The sequence below is a fragment of the Manis javanica genome, chromosome 14 (genome assembly GCF_040802235.1).
Source record: "Manis javanica isolate MJ-LG chromosome 14, MJ_LKY, whole genome shotgun sequence".
Lineage (NCBI taxonomy): Eukaryota > Metazoa > Chordata > Mammalia > Pholidota > Manidae > Manis > Manis javanica.
In genome coordinates this window covers 9,770,128-9,790,311 of record NC_133169.1, presented here as the reverse complement: position 1 = coordinate 9,790,311, position 20,184 = coordinate 9,770,128, and the positions used below count along the sequence as shown (strand labels likewise).

Genomic DNA, 20,184 nt, shown 5'->3' with positions numbered 1-20,184 from the left:
CACCTGAGCCTTCTGTCTTTTGGCTGCCACAAGGAGGAGATGGTATCGAGGGGCAACAGGAAGGCTGATGTCGTCTAGGCCAGCTGAGGGAAGCAGAAGGGCCGACAAGGTCTTCTCAGGGCTACCCTGTTCCAGAGCCTCGTTGATAAGGCTGACTGCAAGGACCTCTGGGAAAGAGAGATCTAGGTGGGCAGAGAGCCCAGACTGCCCAAAGTGGGCCATCTTCCCCCAGCCCTGGACTCCACTCACGATCGGTCTCTTCCTGGACCTGGTCGTTGACCTGGCTCACGGTGGCCTGCAGGTCGTTCCAGCTCAAGGCGGCCCCATTCACTCCACGTACCTGTCGCAACTTCACCAGAGCATCAAAGTAACTGGCAGCAGGGTGAGAGAGAATGACATGAGCAGCGTGTGCATTGTCAGCCAGAAGTCAAGGGACATCCTGAACCGCTACACTCACTTGGCCTCCAGGACATTACGTTCTCTTGGGTCTCTTCCAACCTCATAGGTTGTTCTTTCTCAGCCTCCTCTGCTTGGTCCTCCCTGACCTCTAACATTGGAGTACCCCAAGCCTGTCTTCAGACTGCTTCTCTCTTTACACTCACATCCTAGGTGATCTCATCGCATGGCCTGAGACACCATATTCTAATGACTCTCAAAAGCATACCTCACAATGCCAACTGCCACGTCGGTATCGCCACATGAATGTCTGATAAACACGTCAGACCCCACAGCTTACACCTGAACTCCTGATTCCCCGCATTCAACCTGCACCTCCCACAGTCTTCCCCATTTCGATAAATATTCACTCCAGCATCTCAGGACAAAAATCTTGGGGTCATACCCGACTTCACTTCCCCTCACACCCTATGTCCACGATGTAACCGAATCCTGTCAGCTTTCAGAATGCAGACAAATCTGACTCCTCCCCACCACCTCCACTGCTACAGCGCTAGGCCAAGCCTTCACGCCATCTCGCTGGACCACTCCAGTGGACGTCGGACAGGTCTCCTGTTTCTCCCTCTCTAACCCTGAGACGAGTCAGAGCCCAGCAGCCAAAGTCATCCTGTTAAAAGTAGGTCAGATCGTCTCCCTCCTTGCTCAAAACTTCCCGTGGCTCCTTCCTCACTCAGGGTGGAGTGGCCTCCATGGTGTGGCCACCACCAGAGGCCTCCATGGTGTGGCCGCTGCCGCCTCATCTCCCACTCTTCTCCCTTCCTCCCTCCATTCTGCCACACCACTTCCCAGGGTTCTTTGAACACACCAAGCCCACTTCTTTCTAGGGCCTGTGCCCAACAGCCTCGACAATCACTCACGCCTTTCGGGTCTCTCTCAAATGACCCCCTTACCAGAGACCATCCTAACCATACATTATAAAACAAACCAGCCATCCTACCATGTCCCCACCCTTTATATCCTTTGCCCTGTTTTACTTTTGCCATAGCTCTTCATCTCTTCTAAACATTTGATGTGTTTAATTTTTGTCTGTCTCCCTCTACTAATGTGTAAGTTTGAAGAGAGCAGGAATGTTTTGTTCACTGTTGTTTCCAAGTCCCAGTATCTGGCATGTGACTGGGTACTCACACCTCTGCTATGAAAGAAAGAATAAATGGCGGAAAGGGGAATGACTGAACCCACCAATCTTAGGAGGAACAGGCCAAGGAACTGCAAACAGACCCGGAGGGTGGGCCCGGGCCCAAGGACAGGGCACCATGCAGAAGGCTGAGCTCCAAGCAGAAGAACTCCGAGTCTTGGATCCATTCCCTCCATCCGCTCACTCCCAACATGGGGCTAAACCGTTCTTACCGCTGAGCATTCTCTCCTTTCACCTCGGCCAGGCCCGTGGCAGGGTTCACCAGACTGTTCCAGAAACTGCTGGCATTCCTGGCCTCCAGGGCCTGGTTAATCAGGACCACAGCAGAGAGCATCTCCACAGCTACAAAGAGCTCCTCCTGGCTGAGCTCCTACAACAGGGGGAGGACCACATCCCACATGGGCCAGTGAAGGGCCTGGGGGCCTACCTGCCATGCTGCCCCCCAAGACTCTCCTATATCCTAGAGTCTCTGTCCCAAAACCCCAATGGCCTAATTCACTCACTAAATAATTCATCATACTTAGTAGTTGAGAAGGCTTAGTCTGGGCAATATATAAGTATTTCACACACTTTATCATTTAATTGTCATAACCAGCCAATGAGGTAGGTACCATGAACATCCCCATTTCGCAGATGAGCCCAAAGTCAAATAATCTGAGTTAACTTCACTGCCTGATTCCAGGGCCCACACCTAACCAGTGAGCTCTGCCATCTCCTTCCTGGTCCCTGGGCACACAAAGAAGACAAAGTGGGCCCCTCCATGCTGTACCACGTACCCAAGAGGCCCTGGCCCCACTGTCCCGCCCAGTGTTCCCCTTTTCAAACATGTGCTTATGCTGTTCCCTCTGCCTGGAGCACCCATCCTGTCCTCTACACACAGAATATTGCAGAGAATAATAATAGCTCAAACATATATGCCAGGCTCATTTCTAAGCACATATGTTAACTCGTGTAATCCTTACAACAATCCTATGGGGAAAATACAACTACTGTTCCCATTTTTTATATGAACAGAGGGGCAGAGAAGGTAAATAACTTGCCCAAGGTCACATAGCTGGGAAGTAGCAGAGCTGGAATTTAGCTTAGGCAGTCAAAAGTCTGCAGCCTTCTCACTGGGCTTTCCCTCTTACTACTTAGCTTATGTTTCCTTGTACTAGTCTCCAGCGTTGAAACTGTACCCTCCTTAAGGATGGTCCCTGCTATGGGTATGGGGTATGATTCTCTCTTGAGTCTCCTCTCTCCCAGGAAGCCTTCCCAGACCTCCCTGGCAGCTCTGTTCCCTCCATTTCTCTAGTCTGAAGTCATCTTCCACTGCCATAATCTACTCTGCCCTCCCTGTGTCTCTGTCTGGACTCTCAGATGTATTCTAAACTCTTCCGACAGACTGGGAAGTTCCAAAAGGGGGCCCTGTCTCCTCACTGCCAGAGAAGCTGTATGGCTTGGAGTGAGGTGGGGCAGCAGGTGGCTAAAAGCTCAGGCTTCAAGGACATTCGTGTTTGCACTCACTCCCAGCACTGCCAGTAAGAGCTGTGCTGGGCAAGTTACTGACCATCTGCACCTGCTTCCTCATCTCTAAAATGGAAACACTACTCCTCAGCTTATAGGGTTCTTTTAGGGATTAAATGAGTGGGTACAACAGCATTTGCTCAAGGGTATTGGCTATTACAACACACTCAGGATGGCAAGGATGGAGCCCTCCTCCTTCCCCTAATCTCTTGCCAGCATGTAAGGGTGCCCTCAGACTGACTGCTCAGATCCCTCTCGCTGCTGGGGAACCCGAGAGATGGACTTTCATTTCTGGGGCTCACCCCCTGCTGCTGCCGCTGGAGCACTTCCAGCTCCTGCTGGTACACAGCTGAGGCAAAGGGGTGCACTGGAGGCAGCTGGGCTTCAGGACACATGAGCTCCTTCACTGTGTCCGCCGCCACTCCGCTCTGGATGGCTCTGTTGATTCTCTGCACAGCCCACAGCACTGCAGGGAGGAGGAAGAGAGGCTGCCCAGGCAGAGCATTCAGGGCCATTCGCCCTCTCCTAGCTAACTGGCTCCTGCTGGGGATCTCTGAGGAGGAATGGCTTTGTGACTGCTCTTGAAAACTGTCCTGCTAGGTTCACAATGCATTTCGGGAGGAAAAAGGGCTGGGCCACTTTAAGAAGAGGCTCTGGAAGAAGCAGTGTCAGACCTAGATGTTGAGCAGCTCAGCAGGTAACAGGGAGGGCTGTCATGGTGGAAGTGAGTTCCTAAGGTGGCGAGCTCAAGACTGACAGGAGGCGACGGAGTGTGACTAAGATGAGGTCAGTGAAGGAGCTCCAGGGACCAGCCTGGATGATAGCAGGGGGCATAAGGAACCAGCTCCAACAGCGAGCCAGTTAGGCCGCAAGGGGCGGGAGTAAGCTCCTTAAATGGGCCCGTGGCACGTCTATGTAGTTTTAGTTTTCAAATGCCAGGCCTTATAAAATGCCAAGCAGATATGGGCACTGGCATCAAGGAGCACACAATCTACTGGGGACAAATAAGGATACACTGATACCCATGGCGCACTGCTGTCATGCTTATGGCAGAGGTCCCACCCCTCCTCCAAATGCAGCAGAGGAGGGATCTTAGGGAGAGCAGAGGGAGACTTCACAGAAGGGGAAGCGCTGGGGGCAGTGCTGGGGGATGTCGTCACCTGCTTTCCACAGGTGAAAGTGTGGGACAATGTGTCCAGAGGGCCAGAGGCCTGGCAGCAGGGAAGGCTGGGGGCAATCAAGGAAGAGCAGGCTGTCAGGCTCAGCCGGGCTGGGGGGGAGGTGAAGAGATGGGATGGGGGAGAACTCGGAAGGGGAGTATCTGCCGCGCAGAGGAGATGGGACTAAAGTCTAGGGTAAATAAGGGAAGAACCAGTGAAGGTTTGAAGATGTTCAACAAAAAAGATGAGATCAGATCTGTGCTTGAGACATTACTCTGGCTGCAGGAATGAACTGGGCGATAAAACAAGCAGTTAGCCAGGAGTGGCCTGGGGGCTCCGCAAGCTGGCACCGAAAGCTGTTAGACAAAAGTGAGGGGTTACTGAGCAACCTCAAAGCCTGGCAGCAAGTCAGGACAGAGTCAAGCAGTGGTCTAACAAGCCTGGCATCCACAGGCTACCTCAGGGGGGCTCGGTACTCCTCTTCACTCTTGCTCAACACAGTGATCCCCCTGGAGGAACACCACTAACTCACATTCTTTAGTAAAATATTATAATGGACAGAGTGTTTTTAAGGCAAACTGAGTTGATCATGAGTTTCTCTCATGTGGGAAATCACTACACTTCAGAAGCTAAAGGAACTCATGCAGGTTGAAACTGTCAAAATACAGCAGAAGTGCCTAGAAGGAAGCTGCCTGCCCCAGGAGTCCAGCCTGACTGTCATTATCTCTAAGGCCTTCATGAGCTTATCGTTGTCCCTCCAGGCAAGCAGGAACAGGGCACACTATGTGAGGGGAGAAGTCTCTTGCCAGGCTGGAAAATCAGGTAGATTTGCATTGCCCAACACCAAAGCCAGCAAAGGTGTTAGATTCTCTTCCAAGAGCCAGTGATACACCCAGGCCAGGCCTCAGCCTGGAGGTGACTTACTGGCTTGTTCCTGATCACCTCTGATGTTGGCTGCAGCCACACCAGCTTGGACCTCCTCCTTTTCCAGAAGCTCCACGAGGCCCAACTCCTGGAAAGGGGATTAGTTGCAGTACAAGAGAGTCCAGCTGGAGCAAGGAACATGCTTGAGTTCCTGGGCGCACTGCTTCACCCACCCTTGACCCCAGCGCTCCTCTTCAGGTAGACTAACCTGCCCTCCCTCCATCCTATTGACCCATCTCTAACCTCTGGCTCTTTCTGACCCAGCAAGCATCTAAAACAACACGGGCAACACGAACATAAACAGACTCAGGGAGAGAGTCAACAGCACAGAAAGTAAGATCACAAAGCTGAAGCCCCAGTTCAGTGATAGAGCATATTATGTCTCTTGGGCTACCCCTGGGTGGCCCCGGCCAGTCTGAAAGATTCTCAGAGGGCAGAGGCTGATCCCTGTAGCCCATGAGCCTTGAGGTGATTTAGGCATCCTAACATGTAGTCAGCACTCGGTGAATACAAAGAGATGACCAAGGTAATGTCTTAGTATGAGGCCCACCCACCCTACAGTCAGCCAGAGGCACTAGACAGAGCCTGACCTGTGCTTTCAGTTCTCTGTCTGAGCTCAGCTGTTCCAAGTACCAGTCAGCAAAGTCTCTCCTCACTCCTCGCACAGCCAGGGCAGGGTCCTGGAGGGCCTCAAGCAAGGCCCGAGGGTTCTGTCTTTCCAGGGCATTATCAACAACTTCTAGAGCTCCATGGACTGAAAACAACCAAGACCCCAGAACGCGCAGTGTGAGAGCTGCCCCTTACTGTCCCCAGCCCAGCCCTAGGAATTTGCCCTCCTCTTGCTGGCCCAGAATTACCCCCATCCCTGCCCCCTGGGTTCCTGAGGCCCATTTGGTCCAGCCCAAATTCTTCAGCTCAATCTATACAGCCTCCGTGTCTGACCATCCCAGGCCCTGAGGATATCTGGACCAAGTAGGCAGATACCCATCCAGAGCCTTCAAGCAGCCCCTTCTGCCCTGATCTCCCCATTCCCCCTTCCATTCTCCACACCCCCTTCTTAAAGGACCCCAGTTTAACTACTCTAGCACCAAGGGCCTCTGTCCTCTCCATGGGTCTCCATTCAAACAGGAGCTCCCTTGACAGGGACCACGTTTCTAGACTTTGATCATTATAAAGCAGAGCACACACTGCCTTGATTTTGATCTTCCATTGAAACAAGGGTTGGCCCAAGGGTTGGCTTCTCTCTTACCATTGACATGGTTGATGCTGCCCTGGATTTCAGCCTGAGTCAGGTAGCAGTCATAGATATCCTGGCCTTCATCATCCTGAAAAAACCACGCTGAGGGGGGCATCTGGGAAGCCGATTCCATCTTCTCCTATTCCACCCTCCCTGTTCGTACCCATTTCTTTTTCTGGGGGTCTTCCCAAGGCCAAAGGTCAGTCTGGTCAGAAGCAATCTGGGGAAATCGTGGGATCCAACCCTCTGGCACTGACACAGTTAAATCAAACCACCCTTTGGAATCTCCAGTCCAACCTCATCCAGTTCCACGTTTGAGTCTCTCTCAGCCCTCCCTGAAGATCCATCCCCCCAGAACCTCTCTCCTATATTCTCTTCTGGACTTTCATTAGTCTCCTGAGTTCTTCCCCTATTTCTCTAAAATAACTGACAAATGAGTTTCTCCAAGCAACTTTGGAACCTAGACACAGGATAGATATGAATCCTGGTTTGACTCCAGATTTTCCAGGCCACCCAGCTTTTCATCTCCTGCACTCCAAGACCCTCCTTACGCAGTTCCTGGCATTGGCAGTCTTCTCCATTTTGGCCTGGGCCAGCAGCTCCTGATAGATGGCTGCCAGAGGCTCTCGAAGATTCCCCAGCAGAGCACTGGGATTCTGCAAGGCAGCCAGTGTGTCCTCGACCACCCCTCGGTCCACTGCCTCATTGATGGCAAGAATAGCTGCGTGGACTGCAAAGGGATAGGGAAATAAGGTCAGGAGGCCAGAACAAACCCCAGACCAGTGGGAGCACAACCAGCTGCAGGCCACTCTGACACCATCCCCTTTTTCCATCCACAGGGCCAGGCAAACCAAACCAGGTAGCCGGATGGCCCTGCCCATGGATGGGAGGTATCCAGAATCCAGCCGAGGCACAGAGGCTAAGAGTCCTCCCATTCTCCCTGAGCCTACCCCTAGCAGGGCAGGGCTCATTTCCTACCTGCAGCCTCATCTACTGAGAGCTCATTGGCCAAGATGCCCCCAATCTTGCTGAAGGCAGGCAGCTGGAGGCCATATTTGGCCAGTTCAGAGGCCATATTGCTGAGTTCCTCCGCTGCAATGAAACCACAGGTGCTCTTTATCAGGTCCAGAACCCCCAAATCCCTGCCCAAACTGTGGTGGTTAGGGAAGGAGCTGAGCTTACCTGTGAATTTCACTTTCCCATATAGATCATGTATCTGAGGGGCCAATCCCAGCCGGAAGAGGAAGAGACTGGGAAAGAATGGAAGGCATTGGTACCTATTCATTTTAACACACTACTCATAATGGGTTTGCAGGAGATATTATGGGGACTTGGAAATGAAGACCACTCAGCACCTGCCCTCGAGTCACCCCCAATTCACAGAGAGCAAAGTTATTGGAAGCTGGCCCAAGGCAAGATCTATAGAAGATAAATAAGATGCTAAGGGAAGCCTGGAGGGATTGGGAAGGCTTCACAGAGAAGGCACATTGTGATAGCAGGTCACTGGATGGAGAAAGAGGGCAGGAAGGACATCGCAAGCAGAGACCCACTGAGCCGAGGCGCAGAGGCTTGAAAGGACCTGAGAAATGAAGTCAGGAAGAGATGACATGGTGGGCACAGGAACCAGTCAATCACTTTCTATGCTTTAGCCACCTGGCTGCTGATAGCTGGCCGGGAGTATAAACAAACAGCCTTCACCGTTCACACGGAGTGACTTGGATGTGACACTTGACGGGCCCTGCTGATTCCTTTGCCCCTCAGTCTCAAGCTGAAGACCCTTCCCTGCCTGCCCTTTTCCTTCACCCACAAAGGTCACACATACATGTGCCCATAAATATGCATAAATCTAACACAACTACATGAATCTGAAATCTTTCTCCTGAGGAGAGTTCCCTCTGGTCTACCTCCCAACATTCCTGCTGCAGCATCTGTTGGTCGGTTGTTGGCATCCACGCAGAGGAACCTGGATGACAAAAGTTTGGGGTCACTCACCTGAGTGCATGGATGCAGTAGACCACCCGGGGCATGTTCTTCTTATCATAGATGTCGGTGGTCTCTGGGAAGAAGGTCTGGGGAGGAAACCAGCTGGTTATTGCCATTGGAGACCTTTAAGCAGCACCAGATACACAGAGAGGGGGCTGAGGAATGGGGCATCCTATCTGACCGGGGGTGTGCACCTTTGCTGCCTGGGGGTCTTAGGTCAGTATCCCCAACCACTTTCCCCAATGCACTCAGTGTGAGAAAGGCACTGGGGACGCATACTGAGCCACACACAGCCTCAGATTAACCAGACACCAGACAAAGCTATCAAGGCTATAGGATGCAGGCCATATCCTCCTGGGGAAATGGGCCCCCTAGTCGTCCTAGAGACAAGCAAGCTTGTGGCCCCTACTACGGACTCTCATCAGAAAGGTGGCATGTTTGAGATCTGGCTATGTTCCCACAGGGCCCAACGAGGCACATACTGCCAAGGCTCCCAAAGGGTGAGGGCATCCCTGGCTTGAAGCCAGAGGCTTCTGACCAGTGGGACTCCTCTAAGAACTGAGCTGCCCCAGGCATGGCTTCCCATGCCACCTGATGACCATAATGAGGTCTAATCTCAATATATCTTGGTTACTTTAGATTCATAAGAAAGAACCAAATCCAGAGACTCAGAAGTGTTTCAGCCTCACTGAGGACACATGGCCTCTACTGGTCTTTCCTCCCCACAACGCATCTTTCTTTACTGCCATTTCCTTGTTCACAAAGGGAGCTCACACAGCTCCTGTAATCCTCCTGACAACCATATCAGGTAGACAGGGCAGGATCACTACCCCCATTGTGCAGATGAGAAACAAACTGAGATTCAAAAAGTAAGAGGACATGCAGCATGTGTTCAGCTGGGGTCTTGGGCCCACACTCCACATCCACCACCTAGGAATAGACTTGGTAGGCCTTTGCTGTGTGCTATGAAATCTGATGGACGAATATGAGGCCCATCTCCTGCACTGCACAGGGCCGCAATGACTAATGGGAACAGTGCGACTTGAGCCTTCGCCTCCCTTTACTTCTCTTACCCACAGGTAAGTGGCAGCAGAGACCAAGTAACATGGTTCAAAGACACACAGCTCCAGAGAACTTAAGTCCTTAGATTAAGTTAGTTTAGAAGACACACGCCGTGAGAGCTAATGGGTCCCAGGAAGGTAAAGCACGTGTGTGGCAGGGGTGAGGTTGGGGGGACTGATGAAGAGTAGAGATGAGCCCCGATCTTGAGCCCAGTGTTACCGAAGGTAGGCCAACGTGGGCTATTGCAGACAGCCAAAAGTTGATGTTGTCTGTGTGACGGAAATGCAGCCCAGTTGCCTGAAAGGGAAGGGAAGAAAAGAATCCATGTTCACAGTTCTCAGGGTTCCCTATAGGCAGAGCCCAGACCACAGCCTGGAGATGCAAAGTGCAGGGGGAGCCGGGGGATCCTGCCCTCCGGGTCTCTGATCCCCCAGGACAGAGACACACAGAGAGAGACCACCAGCAATAGATGACCCGGCAGGTCATTTGGGAAGGATGGCACAGGGGTGGGATTAACAATCTAGTAAGGCTTCCTAGAAAAGCTTTCTGGAGCTGGGATGGGAAGGAGAAGAGGGTCGGGCTGGCTAGAGCACAGGGAAGGGGCAGCATGCCCAGGAAGCACCTTCAAGGTGCCAAAGCGCACAGCCTCTGAGTGTAGACTGAGGGCAGAAGAGGCTGAAGTCTCATCTCAGGGGCACCTCATGGCCCACCTAGCAAGTGTCCCCTCCTACTAAGGACAGTACACACCACCTGGCTGACAGTCGCCAATTGAAAGCAGTTGTCCCAGTGCAGTGATTAGTAGTGTCCCCTTTCACCCTCAGAAGAGTCCTGGTGAATAAGTACAGTCACCCTACTCTCACAGCTTTGGGGACAAAGGTAAATTTGAGAAGAACAAGGTAGAAAGTAGAGACCTGTATTCCTCACCTGGTACCGCAGCTGCTCCACATCATAGATCTTCTTCAAGGGAACCACGGAGGGTGCGAAACAGTGGCCCAGCTTGGCCAGCAGCACTCCGTTCCGAAGGCTCTCCTCTAGCTCCACCGGGGAAGGAAGCTCCTCCTTCAGGCAGGCCTCCATCCAGCTGAGAGCACGAGAGCAGCATGAGAGCACCTTGTCACCTGCTCCAGCAGGCCACAGCAGTTCATTGTAACCACAGGACCTTCCTCCCTCTCTCCTGACTCCTGATCCCGCCCTACTCCCAATTCCCGCTCCTGCCCAGTACCAGGCTGTTTCTATCCTGTCCCAAGCTGCCCCAAACACCTGGACTGGACAAACCTTAGCCCCCACCCACCCCAGAAAAATCTTGCCTGACAGAACCTGAACCTGCCCATCTTCAGTGAGGCTCAAGCCAGCTGACACCTGTTACGTGATATAACCTCCTATTCAGTCTGATTATGCATTGGACTGTTGAACCAAATTGGATCTGCTCACTTCTCTCATTCTGCATGTTCTCTGAGAACCCAGGCACAGAAAGGTCATGTCTGCCTGAATGACTTACACAGCTCATAACCCAGCTTTGATGATGATGAGGGTGGTGGGGAACCCCCAGGGTTGATGGGAGGGGAGCAGCACAAAGGGGCAGAAGGGCCACAGCCCTTGGAATCAAAAAACCTGTTTTCCACACCATCTCCCCTACTTCACCTCTCGAGCCTCAGGTGCATAGTCTGCAAAATGAAAATAATACTCTGCTCTCCTTCCTGTTTCAGTGGGCAGATTAAATGAGCCAAGATTAAATGAGCTAATCAATGTGAAAACACTGAAGATAAATGAAAGTATTATTATTGCTGATGGTTGTATGAAGGAGATAATGAGGGTTCCTCATATGGGATCTCCAAACCTGTCCACGTATTAGAGATTATAAGAAAGTCTGTTTTCAAAGAGAGAACCAGTCACACTTTACTTCATGCCTTCCCTGACACAGACACTTGATTTCCCATCTATCTATTCCTACCTTTTTTGGAGAACATTAAAAATATATTATTGATCAAAAAGAAAGAATTAAGCTTTTATCCTGTCTTTAGAGTCAATGTCCATTTATAGGAAACATGGAGTACAGAGAAAGGAGTTGGATGACACAAGGAAGCAAACAGATAAAACCAGAATGTAGGATATTCTACAGGGGAAATGACCCAGTTTTTTCAACAAGTCAATCACATGAAGAACTGAAAAGGGGAGGTGGGCTGTTCTAGTTTAAAGAAAACTTAAGAGACATAGTAACCAAATGTAATATGTGAACTTATTTAGGTCCTTATTTGAATAAGCCAACTATAAAAATTGATTATTTTTTTCAGACAATCAGGAAAATATGAAAATGGCCTGGGTTGGTTTTCCAAGGATTAATAGATCATTTAGTTGGGTATTATAATGGCACTGCAGTTATGTAAGCAAATGTTCATTCTTCTTAAGAGATATGTATTAAAGTATGTAGGGAGATATGAGGATGTGATGTTTTGTTCTCAGATGCTGTGATCATCTATGTAGAAAATCTGAGAGAACACAACAAAAAAAATCCTGGAACTAATAAACAGTTATAACAAGATTGCAGGATACAAGGTTAATGTACAAAAGTCAATCACTTTCTTCTATACCAGCAATGAGTAAGTGGAATTTGGAATTAAAAATGCAATACCATTTATATTAGCAGACTCCCCTCCCCTGAAGAAGAAATACTTAGGTATAAAAAAAAACTATAAGATCTATATGAGGAAATCTGCAAAACTCTGAATGAAATCAAAGAAAAACTAAACAAATGGAGAGATATTTTATATTCATGGATAGGAAGACTCAATCTTATTAACCTGTTACTTCTTCCCAACTTGATCTATAGTCAATGCAATCCTGAACAAAATCCCCAGCAAATTATTTTGAAGATATTGACATATTGATTATAAAGTTTACATGAAGAGGCAAAAGACCCAGAAGAGCCAACACAATATTGAAGGAAAAGAACAAAATTGAAGGACTAATACTATCTGACAGCTGCAGTAATCAAGACATTGTGGTACTGGTGAAAGAATTGACAGATCAATGGAACAGAATAGAGCCCAGAAACAGACCCACATAAATATAGTCAATTGATCTCTGACAAAGAAGCAATGGAGCAAAGATAGCCTCTTCAACAGATGGTACTAGAACAACTAGATATTTAGATGTAAAACAATCAATCCATAGACCTTACACCCTTCACAAAAACCAACTCAGAATGGATCATTAACCTAAGTATAAAATACCAAACTATAAAACTCCTAGAAGACAACAGCTAATATGACCTTGGATATGGCAATGACTTTTTAGATACAACATCAAAGGCACAATCCTTGAAAGAAATAATTGATAAAGTGGACTTCATTAAAAACTTCTGTTCTACAAAAGACAATGTCAAGAGAATAAGAAGACAAGATACAGACTGGGAGAAAATATTTGCAAAAGACACATCTAGACTATTTACTGTTAAAAGAACATATGGGATGTGAACAGTCCCCAGGAATGGGTTGTTTTAAATTGTCTGATTTCTCTCAGACTGTTCAAGTTCAGTTGGACAATATCCACCATATCATAGATAAGTTTTCACAAATGCTTAAGGTGCCTAACTGGTTTTCTTGGTTTCACTGGAGATGGCTGGTAATTATAGGTATGCTTTGGTTATGTAACTGTATTCCTATTATGTTAATGTGTGTGCGCAATTTAATTAGTAGTTTAAAACCTATACATGCTGAAGTTACTCTACAAGAAGATATGTCAAAGAAATAATCAATCTTCCCATGTTTTCTTCCGCCTGCAACTTCTATAGCTTTTCTTCTTCCTTCCTAATTACAACCCCTAAATAGAATTCGTGCCTCTTATCGAATTTACCATGTATCACAATTCTTCCAAGTGGTAAAGATACCTCAAGACAAATGCTGGGCATAGAAGCCACAGGGCATAAATATGCAAAGAAGTGAAAAACTAACCCTTTCAAACAATAAGGCTTCTCTCTCACTTACCAACTTTACATTTCCCTGTATGGCCCTGGAAGATGACTGGTTAGCCAGAGACGGGTAATATTCCTCAAGGGAGGAACAACCTAAGACAGGCACAGTTGCAGGGGGGCCATCAGATGAGAAATTGGGGATCAACAGAGGTGAGGCTTAGAACCCCCCCCCCCCGCGTTCTGAGAGAAATCTGCTGCATCTGTGGATGTCTTATTGCCCTTGTCTAGCTTGGATTAACACATAGTCTACAGGCACACACCTGATCATCTACATTTGCTCTCTTACAACACTAAACTATGTTTTCTACCTTTATCTTGCATCTACCTACCACGTCAGCATTTTATTAAAAATAATAATAATAAAGAGAGAAATGTGGTATCCACATATAAATCAAGTATAAAAATCAAACGAATATTCATATTTGAACTGACTGTTTATAGTTCATAATGCATGATCAAAACCGAAAGTTTCTGTGATGACTGCCCTTGTACTATTTACCATGTAACTTATTTATTATGTAAGAATTTGTTCTCCATGTAAGAACTTGTTCGTTATGCTTCAGAAGATTGGAGACTGACGAAAATTAGGCCTGGGGTGGATTAATGATTATACATTGAACATTGAGTCCCCTATACAGAATTTTATTGTTGTTAACAACCATTTGATCAATAAATAGGAGAGATGCCCTCACAAAAAAAAAAAAGAAAAGTGCACACTTCCAATTGTAAAATAAATAAGTAACCGGGATGTAATGTATAGAATAAGGAATATAGTCAAAATATTGTAACAACTTGGTATCGTGATAGCTGGTACCTAGAATTATCATGTATATAAATGTTGAATCACTGTGTTGTACACCTGAAACTAATGTAATACTGTGTGTCAACTACCCTTCAATAAAAAATAATTATCAAAAAAAAAAAAAAAGACACATCTAATGAAGGATTGGAACTCTTAAAACTCAACAACTAGAAAAACAGTAACCTGATTTAAAAATGGGCCAAACACTGCCATTAACAGACACTTCACTGAAGAAGATATACCGATGGGAAATAAGCATTTGAAAAGATGCTACATATCACATGTCATCAGGGAAATGTAACTTAAAACAACAATGAAATACCACTACATACCTATTAGAATGCCCAAAATCTGGAACACTGACAACATCAAATGCTGACAAGGATATGGAGCAACAGAATTCTCATCCTTTGCCAGTGGAAATACACAATGGTATAGCCACTTTAGGAGACTGGTGGTTTCTTACAAAACTAAACACACTCTTACCATAGGATCCAGCAATCACACTCCTTGTAATTTACCCAAAGGAGTTAAAAACTTAAGTCTACACAAATACCTGCACATGGATGTTTATAGCAGCTTTATTCAGAATTGCTAAAACTTGGAAGCAACCAGATGTCCTTCAGTAAGTGAATGAATAAATAAACTATGGTATATCCATACAATGGAATATTATTCAGCACAGAAGAGAAATGGGCTATCAAGCCGTGAGAAGATACAGAGGAACCTTAAATAGCATATTACTAAGTAAAAGAAACCCATCTGAAAAGTCTATATACTGTATGATTCCAAGTATATGACATTTTGGAAAAGACAAAACTGTGTAGACAGTAAAAAGATGAGCAGTTGACCTGATCATCTATATTTGCCCTCTTATAGCACTAAACTATGTTTCTACCTTTATCTTGCATCTACCTACCACTTCAGCATTTTATTAAAAATAAAATAAAATAAGGGAGAAATGTGGGATTCACATATAAATCAAGTATAAAAATCAAATGAATAATCATATCTGACTTGATTGTTTATAGTTCATGATGCGTGATCAAAACCAAAAGTTTCTGTGATATGACTGCCCTTGCACTGTTCACCATGTAAGAACCTATTCACTGTGTAAGAACTTGTTCACCATGTAAGAACTTGTTCGTTATGCTTCAGAAGATTGGAGACTGTTGAGAATTAGGCTTGTGGTTGATTAATGATTGTGCATTGAGTCCCCTATACAGAATTTTATTGTTGTTAACAACCATTTGATCAATAAATATGAGAGATGCCCTCTCAAAAAAAAATAATAATAAGTCAAAATAAATAAATAAATAAAATAAAAGATAAGCAGTTGCTGGGGGTAAGGGTGGGAGAGATGAATAGGCAGAGCACAGGATTTTTAGGGCAGTGAAACTATGATACTGTTGACCAAAAAAGGCAAAGCTATAAAACAGTTATGTTTATTTGGCATTTCAGGGATTGCAATCCCAAACACAGATGTGTGAGGAAACCCAAATATAAGCACTCTTTAGGGTTTTTAAAGGCAGCAAGGAGACTTGAAAGGGCTTACATGAGTTGTTTTGAAAGAAGTATAATAGGCTAAAGATATCGTAACCTACTTTTATCTATACCTAATTAGTTGCTAAGGTAATTCACTAGGTGAAAAGTCCACTTTGTTGCAAGCAGCAGATATTTGTCCAGGATGTTTATGGTTTGACAGAATACAAAGTTTAAGGTTCTTTTAAGAATAGTCAGTTTCCCAGAAGAGGAGTGCATAATAGACCCTATTTCCTTAATGGACCCTGTATTCTACTTGAGTTTACTTTCATTGTTAATGTTAACACCATTTTGTCTACATTTATCATTAAGTAATGATGGGTACCTGTTACTATACATTTGCCCAAACCCATAAAAGTGGAACAACAAGAGTGAACTCTCAGGTAGACTATGGACTTTGGGTGATGATGTGTGGGGGATGTTGACAATGGGCGAAGCTATGCATGTTGGGGGGCAGGTATATGGGAAATCTCTGTATCTTCCTCTTAATTTTGCTGTGAACCTAAAACTGCTCTAAAAAAATCAAGTCTTTTTAAAAAAAAGAAGCTATTTCAACTCTCCTTTTCCCATGGAATGGACTCTTGTCCTTTTGAATTTTCTTTGGGGGCAGGTGCCTGGGAGGGCAGGGTGGGAAAGGGGACCACAAAGAGGCAGCCCCTTGACTCACCGCTTGGCTTCCTCCAGCCGGCACAGGTACTGGTAAGCGACGTTCTGGCGCCTCTGCTCATCCATTTCCTCTGCTGTGAGGCGCTCATCTGAGGGATGAAAGGGGGTATAGTCAATGAAGTAACATAGCACTGAAGCTTCTTTTTTACCTGACTTTCTTAGGCAACTATGCTCAGAAAGCTGGTATCTCCACACATCTGGCCTCCCCTTCCCAGAACACCCTGGGTTCCAATCTTCTCCTATCCACTAAAGTGAACCCGTGAGTACCATGTTAAAGGATGGCCTCTCCACCCTTTACCAGAGGATTCCTCCTGCATAGGAGGGGCTCCTTCCCCTTCCTTGGCACCTGGCTTCCTGACCTCCTTCCCACATCTATTTCACAGCTTCCCTCAGTGCCTTCTAGCAGAGATGTCCAGATCCCTCCTTGGCTGGGAACTTAGCTCCTAATTTTGCCCCTAATTAGACTCTGAGTTCTCCAAGAACTGGACTTGGGTCATCCTCCTCAGGTATTCTCCCAGAGGCTTAGCAGAACCAACTAGGACTCATCATTCAACAGTCATTCATTTATTCAATACCTCCTATATATATGTCAGGCTAGTGGACCCTCTACTTTCAAGAAATACAGAGATTATTACTAGAAGAGAAAAACATGTGAGTAAAAATCTCCAACCTAATGTGGTAGGTGTGATTACAGCCATGGGTAGTCTATAGAAGCAGCAGAGGAAAGCAAAGGATTCTACCTATGAGTAGACTCTTAAAGAATGGGTAGGCAGAAAAGGGGGAAAGGCAGTTCAACTAAGGGAACAACATGAAAAAGGCCATTCACTTGGGATTGAATGGAAAGACACAGCATTTTAAAAGATCACAAAGGTATCTTTACTGTCTTTTTGACATAGGTCAACTGAGGAGAAAAATAATCTCCAAGCTAAATAAAATACAGATAATACTCTGATGACCAAACTCAAGAATAGGGAATCCTTAACTCAGATGGCACCCATATTCTGCCTTAGCCACAGCCCCCCTTTATCTTTCTCCCTTCTCCTCTCCCCCATCTCTTTAGTCTCTTAAGGGAAAAAAACCACACAGGATGACAGAAAGCTACACACATACACCAAGAAAATTAATTCAGAGGGCTTGAAAAGAGACAGAGCTTAGTCAATCTGCCTTTGACTCAGAACTTAATGTCAATCCCACTCTTTATTTCCTCATGTTGCATATCCTGCATTATAATTTGGAGGAGAGGCAGGGTTTATTTGAATTGGCAGTTAAGTTAAAACACACACACACACACACACACACACACACACACACACACACACACACACACACACCCTTCCACAGTCAGATTTGAAAGCACTAGCCAATTGCAGGAAATCCATCAGTTACTCCAAGGGGGTGGGTGTACAAGGAACAAGTGTTAGTTGCTAAGCATGGAAAAGGAACCAGTAAAGTGAATGACATCACCTCAGAGGTATGAATTGAGGACTGTGAGAGATGGGAGGGACTTTGTACATATACACACGGGAGTCTAAAAAAAAAAATCCGTTTTCCTGCCCTTCTCAAGTCTGGAACTAGCTTTCCTTCAACAGATCAGTGGAGGTGGACAATGGTTTTTGAATCCTAATGGAGAGGAAGGGATAGGGGGTGGATGAAGGAATTTTGCCTTCCATTCAGGTCAGGTGGAAACCTTTCTGCCGTCCCATCCTTCCGATCCCAGTCTCTTTCTAAAGCAGTGTTTTTGAAAGTGTGGTCCGTGGACCCGCATCACAAGTGAGGGAAGAAGCCCAGTCGTACTTGTTAGAAATGCAGATTATGGGCCCCAATCCAGATCTACTGGCGCTGAAGCTCTGGGATAGGGCTCAGGAATGTGCATTTTAAACATTCTTCCCGGATAATTTCGACACTGTGAAGACTGCGAGGCATTATTTCAAAGTGGCACCAAAAAGCCAAGGATCCCCCAGTCTCTAGGCGTCCTGCCCGCCTACAAGTATTGTTGCTATCGGTAACTGCTGGATTTTAAGGGGCCATCCAGACCACCCACATTCTCCCGGAGCCAGAGCGCCAGAATTTGGAATAAGGGAGGAAACTCTTTGTAAGCTTTGAAGCGCAGCAGAAGGTCGGGGCGTTTCTCTGCCCACGGTTCCACTCCAGCCCGCAGGAGTCGGCGCGGAGTGCTCCACCTGCACCGAGCACCGTCCCGCCGTCCCTTGCCTGGCAAGCCCGCGCCCACCCCTCGCCCACCCTCCCCCGGGCTGCCAAGCCCCTGACCCAGTGGCACCACTATGGACCCTCCACGGCCCCTTCTGGCACTTACACACCGCCCGGCCCGGGCCCGCTCCTCTCCCCTCCATGTTCCTCCTTCCAGGTTTGAATCTCCCGCCGCTGGGCCACCGCCCCTCACCGTCGCCGAGTCCGACAAGGCACTTCCGGTATGCGGAGCAGGGGCTCCTGGGACTTGTAGTTCTCGGCTGCGGAGGGGCACCTCTAACTTCCGGCGGCTCTTTTGCTGTTCCTCTAGGGCACCTTCATTGCTAAACCGCCTCATTTCAAGTAGTCCTTGCCCCTGCTTTCGCCGTTTTAATTTATCCCTAGTGTTTCCATTAACCCCGCGCCGCCTTTTATAGTATTCTGTGGTCCGGCTAACTTGAGGTGGTGCATATGCTGGGATAAATAAGAACAGTTAATGCTCTAAGGAAGTTTGCTGTTCTGGAGTGAGTGGTAGACAAAGTCAAACAAATTTGAGGTCAGTGATACACGGAGGAAGGAAGTAATTGCTGTAATTAAGATAAGAGCAATGAAGGACGGGAAGACCGCCTAGTGGAGGTGACAGGTGATCTGAGTTGAAAAGTGAACAAGAATTCATCAGCTTGAAGGAGACAGGAATTTCAGTCAGTGGAAACTGCATGTACAAGGGCAAGGAGGTGAGTTCAGGACCTAAGGTCTGTTCAGTTCCATATGAGAACAAAGCTCAGCTTGGGAGAGATCCTAAAGAGGACAGGGCCAGATCCTGCAGGGCGTTGGGCACCATGCTAAGGTGCTGGGATGTGGTCTGGGAGCAGTCATGAGCCAAAGAACACTTTAGATGCGGAGCAGAGCCAGATTTATATTTTAGAAAGCTTCCTTTTGCCCCAGGGGCTTGTGGAGTTGAGGCTAGGGACCAACAGGGAGTTTTTTTTTTTTTCAGTAACACAGGTGAGAGATAATATGGGTCTGAATTAATAAAAATAATTATAATCACAACTTTACTGGAAAAATAACTTTTGGTATATTACCTAATAGGCTTCCCTCATCTGGTATTTCTCCTTTTGCCCTTACCCCCATACCCCATTCAAGCAGCTAGGCAGCCTTGGCTCATAGCCTCAGGGGAGAAATTTGAAGGGCTAGAAAACAGAAAATATCCAAAGCTTCAGAGGAACAGAGGCGACTCAGGGCTGAGACAAAACTGGGAGAAGTGGGGTTTGAAGAGAGAGGGTGTTTCCTGAAACCAGAAGGGTTCCCTTTGCCCTCCACCAGGGGGAAGGTAGAGAATCTAGATGTTGGTGGCTCCTGGTGATAGAGGTCCTACTCCCTGCTTTCCTGGGAAGGATGTTAGGAGCACAGGATCTTGAGAAGGAACAGTTGTATAACGAGCCAGCAGATATGCCCTTAGACAGTTGTTCAGAAATTCCCCAAGCTAGCCAGAAAGGAAATACCTGGACGAGTTACCCAGTCCTGTGCTTGGGACCAGGGCCCCTGGGCCTG

At 47.1% G+C, this 20,184-nt stretch overlaps 1 protein-coding gene across 3 annotated transcripts in view; it reads right to left on the bottom strand.

Annotated features, from left to right (window-relative positions):
* The window catches only part of IQGAP3 (IQ motif containing GTPase activating protein 3), a 39,421-nt gene extending 20,568 nt beyond the window's left edge, over positions 1–18,853 (bottom strand). For all 3 annotated transcript variants that reach the window (XM_073221400.1, XM_073221401.1, XM_017639790.3), the window contains exons 1-15: positions 18,758–18,853; positions 16,445–16,532; positions 10,388–10,544; positions 9,683–9,760; positions 8,411–8,487; positions 7,601–7,668; positions 7,397–7,510; positions 6,970–7,148; positions 6,431–6,506; positions 5,772–5,935; positions 5,182–5,269; positions 3,400–3,563; positions 1,804–1,961; positions 250–371; positions 4–167 (exon numbers count right to left, since the gene is read on the bottom strand). In XM_073221400.1, coding sequence (XP_073077501.1) covers positions 4–167; positions 250–371; positions 1,804–1,961; positions 3,400–3,563; positions 5,182–5,269; positions 5,772–5,935; positions 6,431–6,506; positions 6,970–7,148; positions 7,397–7,510; positions 7,601–7,668; positions 8,411–8,487; positions 9,683–9,760; positions 10,388–10,544; positions 16,445–16,532; positions 18,758–18,794 — 1,734 coding nt within the window. In that variant the 5' untranslated portion in view covers positions 18,795–18,853. The remainder of the gene's footprint in view (positions 1–3; positions 168–249; positions 372–1,803; positions 1,962–3,399; positions 3,564–5,181; positions 5,270–5,771; positions 5,936–6,430; positions 6,507–6,969; positions 7,149–7,396; positions 7,511–7,600; positions 7,669–8,410; positions 8,488–9,682; positions 9,761–10,387; positions 10,545–16,444; positions 16,533–18,757) is intronic.
* Between the last annotated feature and the right edge of the window lie 1,331 nt (positions 18,854–20,184).